Below are 12,500 nucleotides of genomic sequence, written 5' to 3' on the forward strand. Positions count from 1 at the left end.
TAGAAATGTTTTCTTTCAGGATTCAGACAGTGCAGCAACTTTCTTATTTACTCCTGTTATAATTTTTTCTTCGTTCTCTTGCTATCTTTATTTGAAAAAGCAGGAATGTAAGCTTTTGGTTCAGCACCCTGGGTAGCGCTTGCTGGTTGGTGGCTACATTTAACCACCAATCATTAAGCGCTACCAAGTTGCTAAACCAAAAATGGCCCTGCTCCTAAGCTTACATTTCTGGCTTTTCAAAAAAAAGATACCAATAGAACGGAGAAAAATTGATAATAGGAGTAAATTAGAAAATTGCTTAAAATTGCTGCTTTATCTGAATCCGTAAAGAAAACATTTGGGTTTGGTATCCCTTTAAAGGAATATAAAACCCAAAAGTTTTCTTTTACGATTCAGATAGAGCATGTAATTTTAAACAACTTTCCCATTTACTTCTATTATCTAATTTGTGTCATTCCCTTGGTATACTTTGCTGAAAAGCAAACTTAGGTAGGCTCAAGCTGGGAGCTAGCTACAGATTGGTGGCTGCACATATATACCTCTTGTCATTGGCTTACCAATGTGTTAATCTAGCTCCCAGTAGCACATTGCTGCTCCTTTTATTAAAGGATATCACAAGAATGAAGCAAAATTGATATCAGAAGTAAATTGGAAAGTTGTTACAAAATGTATTCTCAATCTCAGTTGCCGCGTTCGGGCAGTGCTCAGGAGCTAGTGGGGGTGCTCCACTCCCAGCGATGACGTGGCGCTAGGTGACGTCACAAGCAAGGGAGCTTAGAAAAAACCGTTCGCATGCGCAAAGGGATCTGCTGCACAATAATGGACTGCGCATGTGAACGTTTTCACTAAGCTCCCTTGTAGCTGTTACACAACACCGGTGTTATGCCGATAATGATTTCCCCAGTCTCTTCGCAAACAACGGAACTCTGACCCACCTCCATTCAGCTGCTCTCAGCTCAGCCCCTGTAGCTTATCCTGCACTGAATAAAGGTGGGTCAGAGTTGCGATGTTTGCCAAGAGACTGGGGAAATCATTATCGGCATAACACCGGATAAGTCTGACAACAGCATTTAGTACAGGGCAAAGTGGGGATAGGTTAAGTAGCCTATCTCCACTTTTCCCTGTCCTAAATGCTGCTGTCAGACTTATCCGCCTCACCTGTCCATCCTCTGCAGCTTATAAAAACATGGCAGCCTCCACAGCAACACGTGTGTGGAGGCTGCCATGTTGCCAAGCGTCTGAGCTTGCTCTGAAAAGTCCCACGCTGGAAGCGCTGGGACTTACGTCATCAGAGCGCTCAAAAAACTCCAGGCATCTCACTTGCAAGTGTGAGAAAAATGCTCCAAGCGAGTCCCAGTTCGCTTGGAGCGCTGCCCGAACGCGCCCAGTGATGGCAAAGCTTGGTACTTTAGATGTTTCAGAACTACATTTCCCCCATAATGCTCGACTGGACTGCAGAGCGACTAAGCATCATGGGAAATGTAGTTCTGAAACATCTGGAGTGCCAAGGTTCACCATCACTGCTCTATCTTAATCATGAAAGAAAACAAAAATGGTTTCATATCACTTAATTTTTTGCTCTTTGCTTTGCTTTTTGAGCTACCAGGAAGTGTAATACTTTAAAGGAACATGAAACCCAATTTTTTTTTTCTTCCATGATTCAGAAAGAGCATGACATTTTAAACAACTTTCCAATTTAACTTCTATTATTTAATTTGCTTCATTCTCTTGTTATCCTTTACTGAAAGGTTTATCTAGGTAAGCTCAGGAGCAGCAAAGAACCTAGGTTCTAGCTGCTGATTGGTGGCTGCATATATATACTTATTGTCATTGGCTCACCCATGTGATGAGTTAGAAGCCAGAAGTACATTGCTGCTCCTTCAACAAATGATATTAAGAAAATGAAGCAAATTTGATAATGGAAGTAACTGAAAGATGTTTAAAATTGTTTGTTCTACCTAAATCATGAAAGAAAATTTGTGTTTCATGTCCCTTTAAGGACTGATTTCTCACTGGCTGATATGCAGCACTCCTGCTGCTTTATTGGTGGACAATGACGCTTGTCACAGTGGATAAAAACAAAAGCACAGGGTCATTCATTTAAAAAAATAATAATAATTAAAATGCTGTCTTTTCTAGATGCAACAGAACAAAAATGACTATCGGTAACCTCAAATCAATTAGAGACTTCAGTAGACCTCACCTCTGTCTTCATGTGCCGCATCTGATAAATCCTGAGAACCTGGGCTTCTTTAATTTACCTCTGATTTTTATTTATTTGTTAGATTATACTGCTTATAGCTTCATATGGGTCTACAATGTTCTGATATCTCTGTTTAAAGGGAACAGTGCAAGCTGGAATGGGAAAATCTAAAATCCAAACTTATTCAAAGCATTTAAAACCTTGGTGACCAGATTAGACAAAACAGAGTTCCCAGTCATATATGTGAAGTTTTTGTCTTGTTCTTGATGCTATAATTGTTTTGAATACGCTTTTGAATCATTTATGTTCCTATTGAAGTAGATATTGTACTCCCTAGAAAGTGTTTTACTGGACACAACCTGAGTGATCGTAGTCTTGAGCAACAAATCAGTCATTAAAGAGATATTAAACAGTAAATACACACGAGTACTTTATCAATCCTAAATTCTACATAGTCTTGTTTGCACAGTCTATTTTATTACCTGTTTTATATATGTCCCTAATTGTCTCAGCAAGGGAGACATACATGGAAACTCAAGTTCTGGAAAAGGGGACAAAATAAATGATGAGTATATTGCAAAATGTTATTAGTTGACATTTATTAAACATTTGTACTCCAATATCAAACTGTTTAATATACATATATATTGAGCTTGTACGCACATAAAATTATATTAAGGGTGCACTAATTAATGCATGTTAATTAGCAAACGTTTCATAATAACTTAAAACATTTGGGATTGTTTCATTCTCGTCTGTAATTGGATGTGGTGTCCGCAGGTTACGGCTGTGCCATACTGGGATGGCCCAACACCTCAACTTATTGCCACTGTTTCAGATCGAATCTACTACAAAATATTAAAGGGTTATAATAGTGCAAATGTAAATTGCTTGAATGCGCTAGAGAATATTACTACCCCTCTACTGTGTGCATCTGCATTTAACCCTTGCAAAGCTACGAACTTAACTCCTCATCTTGACTTGGACCAATAAGCCAATCAGGATCAGCATATATGCATAGCTGCCATTTATTGCCGTTGTGGAAATATAGCCCAAAATAGGTTCTTACCAAGTGGAGAAAATAATACAGACCAGACCAAAATATTTCAGACAATTGGAAATTTTGATAACAGGCTGATCTTTTAATTTACTGCTAGCAGGACTCCTCTTATAGACAGTGAAAAGAGAAGCGAGTTCTTGCTACGGTATACAGACGTATATACTATAAACATTCCGTGATAACAGAAATATGTGATTGGTCATTGCTTTTCACACCATAACAAATCATTAAATAGACAGCACTGAATATCAGAAAACAAAGAACAATATGAATATTCATTATAGCATAGCAAAACCAAGTTGCTTTTCTGCATTTCATGTTACGTGGGTTTCCTTATAATCAAACTTATGTGACGTACGGCACATTTTTAGAAAACTGTGAGACAAAGTAAAAACAGAATGCTTATTGCAAATATTTTATAACAATGGCTATGTCCATCTTGTGTGTAAGTGCATTGCTACTTTGGTGTACGCTTTTATTATATTCTTAAACCTTTGTGAAATAAACACAAAACAGAGGGGCGCCTCATGTGTAGATTAAAAATGCCACCAGCAAAAAAACATCCATAGATGCCAAATGGGTACTCGCATATAGCAATAGCACCCTTATGTGCTGGTAGTTGCAGGCTGATAACTCAGGGTATATCAGCTAACCCCTGACCTGGCTTCAGACTGGAAAACATGATGCAAGTTCCAAGAACAGTAGGCCCCAGGATGTTGTAAGGTGCTTTATGCCTGATGAAACTGCAATTTTAGAAGCAGAGAAACGCGTTGCATACAGGGGGCTATATGTCTATGTCCCCTCCACTTATTGCTTGATGTTTTTTTTTATTGTGAAACCATTTTTAACAAAAGTTAAGTGCAAGCACCTTATTGTCTGTTGGAACTCGCATCCTGTTTTCCAGTCTGAAGCCAGGACGAGGGTTAGCTGATACACCCTGAGTTATCAGCCTGCAACTACCAGCACATAAGGGTGCTATTGCTACATGTGAGTACCCGTTTGGCATCTATGAATGTTTTCTTGCTGGTGGCATTTTTGATCTACACATGAGGCGCCCCTCTGTTTTGTGTTTATTTCTAGTGCCTGATCTGGATTGATCTGAGAGGAGGAGAGCAGCCGTCCATCCTGTGCCTTCTGTTTGGATATCACACACGTTAGTGGACAGTGCATAGCACTGCCCCACCTTTTTGGGACTTTTTATAACTCTACTATTATCAATTTTGTATCTGATTATGTTTATATATGATATTATGATGCTATATACCTAACAGTTATACCTTGATTAATGCTTGTTTATTGTACGGACTTCAGTCCACTGTTCTGTTTTTGTGTCAGAGGGCGCCCCCTCTCACTTCTGGTTGTATTTAACCTTTGTGAAATAGTGTGCAGAGAATAATCTGTGATTTGGTTCACACAACTGTGCAAGCTGGTGTATTTGTTCCTGTCCAATTGTTCGCTCATACACTCAATACCAAGCAAGTTCGAGAACCTCAATGTGTGTTACTGCTGGTTATTATTATTATCGGTTATTTGTAGAGCGCCAACAGATTCCGCAGCGCTGGTGAAGGATAAAACAAGCCATCATTTTTATGATTTAGATAAACATTGAAATAGCAGAACATTTTCTTTCCACGAATGTACAGAACAGTAATAATATTTCCCGTTTCCCCAGCATAAGTGTAACCCGCGCTACAGTGAGGAATTTGTGCTGCAGTTGGAGAAAGAATTGGTTCATGCGAGACTTAAGGAAGCCGAATCGCACTGTGCAATGAAAGAGATGCAGGACAAGATACTGGAAATCGAGAAGGTAATTGTGAGCTTATGATGGCTAGAAAGTAAAGGGGAAAATACACTACTTATAAATAAATCTGTGGTAACTTTTTGCATTCTGGGAATTCTAGTGCTTTATTTTGCAGTTATTGAATACATTTTTTTCCTCTTGTTATTTTTGACCAATACAGTGAGATCCATGCTTCCACCTAACACCAGACATTTACACATTTGTATGTTAGTAAACAGTTTCTTATTTTAACCCTTTCCCGCCGCTAGGACGTTCCATGCCGTCCTAACTGCGCTGGGCTTTATCTTTTCTCCTGAAGCCAAAGCGGCTTGGGAAATGGGATCGCTGGCTGGAGGCCGTGCCTAGCGTCATAGGCACTCCCCCCCTGACCTGATTCCATCATTGAAATCAAACGATCACATGAACAAGCGCGTGATTTCAATCTGTTTCCATGTAGACAAATTAACTCTGTCAGGAAAGGGTTAATCAACTTTATTTTGAAGTCTATCATCTAAAGTTTTGAAATTGTGAAATTAGCGTAATAATTTAAATGCTGGTTTGAATATTTTATCATTTTTAACAGTTTTTTTTTTATTTCTTTCTGTGAAAATGGCTTAAACACATACACTTGCAGCAGACACTTTTCTATGCCATTCCTTCCTAGAAAACAGTTGCTGATTGGTGGCTGCCTTTGTATGCCACACCTGATTGGCTCATCGTCCGTATCCTGCTCAGAAGCAGCAATGCCTTAAACTCGGGAGCACAACATTTGACTTTGCAGAGGGTTAAAAACATAGTTAGAAATGAGCATTTTATTATTCCAGTTTGTCATTTTCAGATATGTCACACTCTTCATCCTGGGCTTTAAACTACAAAATTGTACCAGTGAAATCAATTACTTCGACGACATATGGGATTTAAATTCATTATGTTAAAGGGACAGTCAAGTCCAAAAAAAACTTACATTTTTCAAATAGGGCATGTCATTTTAAACAACTTTCCAATTTACTTTTATCAACAATTTTGCTTTGTTCTCTTGGTATTCTAGTTGAAAGCAAAACCAGGGAGGCACATATGATAATTTCTAAGCCCTTGAAGGCCACCTCTATTTTATTTACTTTTCACAGCAGGGGAGAGCAAGCTCATGTAGGCCATATAGATAGCATTGTGATCACGCCCGTGGCTAGTGGCAGACACTGCACTAATTGGCTAAAGTGCAAGTCAATAGATAATAACTAATAAAAGTCGTGATTAGGGGCGGTCAGAAGATACAAGTTAGTCACAGAAGTAAAAAGTGTATTAATATAACTGTGTTGGTTTTGCAAAACTGGGGAATGGGTAATAAAAGGGATTATCTATCTTTTTAAACAACAAAAATTCTGGTGTTGACTGTCCCTTTAATGACTGTTTTAAATGTTGTCAAAATGTGACCTATAGCTTGCAGCCTTTAGAATGTTGTTCGGCACATGTTCAATAGTGATATTAGTGACTGCAAAAGTAACCAAAACCTCACACTTCTCTATTGCTGAGTAGCCATAATGCCATTGTGGTCTGTATTTTAAAGAGACAGTCTACACCTTTGTCATCTTAAAGTCTTACCTTAGATTAAGCTGCAAATTGCCCCCCTGCACCCTTTCTATATCATGCAGCAGGAACAGTAAAAAAGTTATTTTAAAATGAATAGTTTTCTCTCCACTTTGAAATGGCTGCAAAGCTCCGCCCACTGATAACTTCACTATCCAAGCTGCATATGGCATCCAATCACAAAAGCCTCACTAGTTAGAATCAACAGACTGTCAATGCTATTCAGCATAGTGCCCAGATTCAGCTTGGATGGTGATGTCATCAGTGAGCGACGCTTGGCAGCCATTTCAAAGTGGAGAGAAAACTATTCATTTTAAAATAACTTTTTTACTGTTCCTGCTGCATGATATAGAAAGGGTGCAGGGGGCAATTTGCAGCTTAATCTAAGGTAAGACTTTAGGATAACTAAGGTGAAGACCGTCCCTTTTAAAGGGATGTTGTATTGTACATTTTTCTCCCCTTATGTGTTCCCAGTGATTTAGAAATAGAGGACGAACTTGTATTGTAAATAAATAAATTAAAAAGGAATTTATGATCTTTCTTACCGCAAACAAAGTAACCGGCTGAAAGTATTAAAGTGATTTAAATCTTCGGTCATTCTTGCATGCATTAAGGCATTTTCTGATTGCGCTATCAATTGCCTATATGTTTAACCTCACATATTTATAGGTGCTGCAAACTGTTAAATGTTCTCCTCTTTAATTCATTTCACCTGCTGCTATTTATTAAATGGTTTAGAAATATGTGTATGTGCGTGCATTTAATCTGTGGGGCAGGTATGTAACCCGACTTCATTTTTTCAAAGATTAATACAAATAGTTTTAAGACTTATTCTCAGTATGCAGATTCATTCTTAATATACAGATCTAATGTGACCTTTTGTTCTGCACAGAGGAACAGCTCGCTGCCTGATGAGAACAACGTCGCCCGGCTGCAGGAGGAACTCATCGCTGTAAAGTTAAGAGAAGCCGAAGCTCTGATGGCCCTTAAAGAACTGAAGCAAAAGATAAAGGATTTAGAGGAGCATTGGCAGGTAAAGCCGAGGAGAGCATTGTGCGGTTCCCAAATAAACATGTCTGGGCACAGCCAATTAAAGGGCAGTAAACTGCTGGACACAAATACAATAGCAGGTTGCTACTCACCATATTCTTATTGTTTCTCCTTCACCTGGGTGCCGCCATCTTGGACCTTAAGTATTCTTGCACCCCGTGAGGGGAAGCCGTGCACATTCATAGATCAGTGCACGTTGGGTTTATGAGCATGATACAGACAGGGAGCGTTACTTTTTGGCAGTTACTCTATTGCTCTAAATAATTAATGTGTTTTTTTATTTTTATATATATATGTCCACTCAGTTGTTTATATTCCACCAAGGGTCATCCACCTGGGTGCAATATTGAAGTACAATAGGCAAATAAATATATGCGCACTCAGGATTTGTGAAAAAATAGGTCAATGATTTATTGACGTTTCAGAACCTGATGAAGGGGTTCATTTTGACCCCGAAACGTCAATAAACCCAGCTAGAGAAATAGCTAATTAGCACTGATGAGTTAAAGGGACACTCAATCAAAATTAAACTTTCATTATTCAGGTAGAGCATGCCATTTTAAACAACTTTCCAATTTACTTCCATTATCTAAATGTGCACAGTCTTTTTATATTTAAACTTTTTGAGTTACCAGCTCCTACTGAGCATGTGACGTTTCAGAACCTGATGAAGGGGTTCATTTTGACCCCGAAACGTCAATAAACCCAGCTAGAGAAACAGCTGTCAAAGTGTCTGCAAGATTGCTGATCTGTACACAGTGTACAAGAATACTTAAAGGGACATAATACCCATATGCTAAATTACTGGAGTGATTCAGTATAACTGTTAAAAGCTGACTAGAAAATATCACCTGAGCATCTCTCATCTACAAAAGGAAGATAATTTGCCTCAGAATTCTTTCATCTCACAATAGTAAGTGCTTTGTGAACAGTTATCCTTCAGCTGCTGTCAGCTGTATGTTGGGAAAAAATAGCTAATTAGCACTGATGAGTTAAAGGGACACTCAATCAAAATTAAACTTTCATTATTCAGGTAGAGCATGCCATTTTAAACAACTTTCCAATTTACTTCCATTATCTAAATGTGCACAGTCTTTTTATATTTAAACTTTTTGAGTTACCAGCTCCTACTGAGCATGTGCAAGAATAAGTGTGTATGCGTTTGTGAATGGCTGATGGCTGTCACATGGTACGTGTATGCATTTGTGAATGGCTGATGGCTGTCACATGGTACAGGGGGAGTGGAAAAAGACATAACTTTTAAAATTGTTAGAAAGAAAATCTACTACTCATTTGAAGTTCAGACTAAGTGCTACTGCATTGTCTTGTTATCTTGCATTTGTTGATTATGCAAATCTGCTGTGTTGACTGGTCCTTTAATGCTTTGCTTTACTGTAATCTCATGGGATTTTAGTGAAATCTTACAAGATTTCATAGTAAACTTCCTTAAACTGAGTAGAGAATTAACATAACTGTGCCTGCACATGCCAGATACAAGCTCCCTTGCAACTTATGGGACTAGCCTCCTGATTGGCTGCTGAAAATCCCTTTACAAGGGGATGTGGCTACTGAGGAAATAGTTATGTAAAATATCTTCCTTTTTTACATAGAGATGTTCAGGTGATATTTTCTAGTCCGCTTTTTACAGCTATGCTGCATCACTTTCAAGCGCTTCATCATTTGGGTATCATGTCCCTTTAATTTCCAAGATGGTGGCACTAATATAAAAAGGTGGAGCTTCACTAATGGACGCCAGTAAGTGTTAAAATAATAGAAGGACTTTAAAGAGAGCTCTTGGCAAGAAGGAAATGCGTAAGTATGGCAACTAGTAGCCATCCTATTGCAGTTGTGCCCAGCGTTTTAATGTCTCTAATATCTTTATATGTTCTGTCAATCCTATTTGCTGTGTTTTATAGGTATCGTATTTTATATGTTTTATAGGTATCATATTATATATATACAACTGTGCAGATCGTTTACCCACAATAAATACAATCTAACCCTAAATGCAAAGCTCTTAGAAAGTCAAAGTTAAAGGGACATACAGATTCCGATAGAGCATACAATTTTAAACAACTTTCCATTATACATGTATTATCTAATCTGGTTCATTCTTTTGGTGTTCTTTGTTGAAAAGCATACCTAGGTAGGCTCAGGGGCAGCAATGCACTACTTGGGAGCTAGCTGCTAATTGATGGCTGCACATATATTCCTCTTGTCATTGGCTCACATGATGTGTTCACCTAGTTCCCAGTAGTGCTACTCCTTCAACAATGAATACTAAGAGTATCAAAACGATGTCATAACAGAATACATTGGAAAGTTGTTTTAAATGATATGATCTGGCTGAATCATGAAAGAAAAACTTTGGGATTTAAGCTCCTTGTAAGCATGAGCGTTTTTCCTTTTAGCGTCATCTATCACGCACTACTGGGCGGTGGAAGGACCCCCCAAAGAAAAACACTGTAAATGAGCTGCAGGATGAGTTAATGACAGTGCGATTAAGAGAAGCAGAAAGACACGCAGACTTACGCGAGATGAAGCAGCGAATGATGGAAATGGAAACTCAGGTAAGATTCTCCTCTGGTTATCTGAGATCAATAGCAGAAGGTAGCTGCACTAGATATGTTTATCCTCCTTTAGTGAGCACTAGAGGGCGATATTGACCTTTTTCAACCATTACTGTCTTCATAATTGCTTTAAACAGAAAAACCTTTTTTTTATTTTTCTTTTTTTAATGAAGTTAGCTGTTTTATAATGTTTTGAAATGTTTTATTTAAGACTTAACAAAAAAAAGATTAATGTAAAAAAATAAAAATATTACATTGTCAGACTTCCAGTTATATTTAAACCAATTAAATAAACAAAAATATGGAGACAAAAAAAGTCTCTGCTATAATAACTAGGCTGCTTTAGAGTCATTTAAAAAATATATATATATATATATATATATATAAATAAAGCTAAAACTAAGAAAAGTATACAGAGGACCAACTGAATACAAATATAAGTTATTGACCAGTGTTGCAATAAACTATATATTTGTTCTGGTTAGTCGTGGAGCTTTTCAGATCCAGAGACCCCCAATACAATGGGCAAGATATAGGCTATCGGTTGCAAGCTCGCTCATTTGATCCTGCAACTGATACCTATATTTAAACTCCTGCTTCATAAACCCTCTCGCCAATTTGGAGATTCATTTGACTGGGGTGATTAACAAGCCCTACTCTAACACAATTGTTGCTTAAATGTTGGGGGGGCGGACTTGCACAAGCCTTCACCCGTGCAATGTTTAAATATAGGGAACAAATGTGCCCCACAATCTGCGATCAAATGCAGACAGGTTCACAACATGCAAATCCTGTTTGTTCGCAGATTGATAAATCTTACATAATGTTTTTTTATAGTGGACAAGTTAAATAAACATATGAATTTTGCCTGTATAGTCAAGCGATCACTGTGTTATGGGTCACTGATGCCCACTTTGCTGTAACAAAGTGGGCATTAAAAGGGACACTGAACCCAAAATGTTTCTTTTGTGAGTCAGATAGAGCATGCAACTTTCTAATTTACTCCTATTATCAAATTTTCTTCGTTATCTTGCTATCTCTATTTGAAAAAGAAGGCATCTAAGCTATTTTTTGGTTCAGACTCTGGACAGCACTGGTGGGTGAATTTATCCACCAATCGGCAAGAACAACCCAGGTTGTTCACCAAAAATGGGCCGGCATCTAAACTTACATTCTTGCATTTCAAATCAAGATACCAAGAGAATGAAGAAAATTTGATAATAGGAATAAATTAGAAAGTTGCTTAAAATTGCATGCTCTATCTGAATCCTGAAACAAAAAATGTGTAATTTAGTAAAGGACAAGTTTATTCAGTTTAGAGTGAATGAGCTGCCTTACAGTGTAATATATATATATATATATATATATATATATATATATATATATATATATATATATTGTACAAGAAAAGTGAAAGGCACTCAATGGGTCTTTAAGTTATAATTCCTTTTATTTGTGTGACTTTTCGGGTTTCATCCTGTTTTCAAACCAACAATAAACATGCAATGCTTACTCACCAATCTTAAATACCAGTGTAGTGCCCACCCGTAAAGCCGACCGTTGCGAACCGGAAGTCATAGCAGCCACGTGGGTAACCTCCTCGTCATACGTTGCCATGGAGACCGGACGCTACGAGGCAGCTGAAAGTGCAAGTTAAAAACAATAGCGGCATTAGAAAACACACAACAGGAGATTAAAATATATATCATTAATAACATACAGCACATTGTAATATGTATATGGACAAAAATGGGAATGCTGTCAATTATTGGAGACAAAAATCCTAGCTGTCAACAAGCCTAACATTGGTCCGGACATTGTCCCATCACATGGAGGAATTGTGCCGTCCTCGCTAAAGTAAACAGAAAACAGCTGTTACCCGGAGCATGTAGATGTTGCTACAGCCGAATATCCGTGCAAAATTGCCCGTAGATATATTCGAGCCAAATGCAGCATGTACTCCCTAATGTGCATAAAGAGTGCTGTGTGTATCGGAGCCCACAGAAATATCACCACAGACACTGTTTAGGCATGCGTATTGTTATATATGAAGCTAAGGGCAGAAAGAAATAAAAAGAAGCCCTACTCACTCTACCAAAGCAAAAATAATTAGCTAATATTATGGTATGCCAATCTCAAGGCAAACAGATGTCTGAAAGCATATAGGGAGGCAAAAAAGGACAATAGATCAAGGACTCTCACATATAAAAAACATACTGGGTATAAGTAGATGTAAAAAAGTAGATAACAGCA

At 37.9% G+C, this 12,500-nt stretch overlaps 1 protein-coding gene across 3 annotated transcripts in view; it reads left to right on the top strand.

Annotated features, from left to right (window-relative positions):
* Window positions 1-12,500, top strand: part of EVI5 (ecotropic viral integration site 5) — a 406,332-nt gene that overhangs the window by 245,933 nt on the left and 147,899 nt on the right. For all 3 annotated transcript variants that reach the window (XM_053693996.1, XM_053693998.1, XM_053693997.1), the window contains 3 exons: window positions 4,936-5,070; window positions 7,520-7,660; window positions 10,089-10,247. In XM_053693996.1, the coding sequence (XP_053549971.1) occupies window positions 4,936-5,070; window positions 7,520-7,660; window positions 10,089-10,247 (435 nt within the window). The remainder of the gene's footprint in view (window positions 1-4,935; window positions 5,071-7,519; window positions 7,661-10,088; window positions 10,248-12,500) is intronic.

Source organism: Bombina bombina, chromosome 10, assembly GCF_027579735.1.
Source record: "Bombina bombina isolate aBomBom1 chromosome 10, aBomBom1.pri, whole genome shotgun sequence".
Lineage (NCBI taxonomy): Eukaryota > Metazoa > Chordata > Amphibia > Anura > Bombinatoridae > Bombina > Bombina bombina.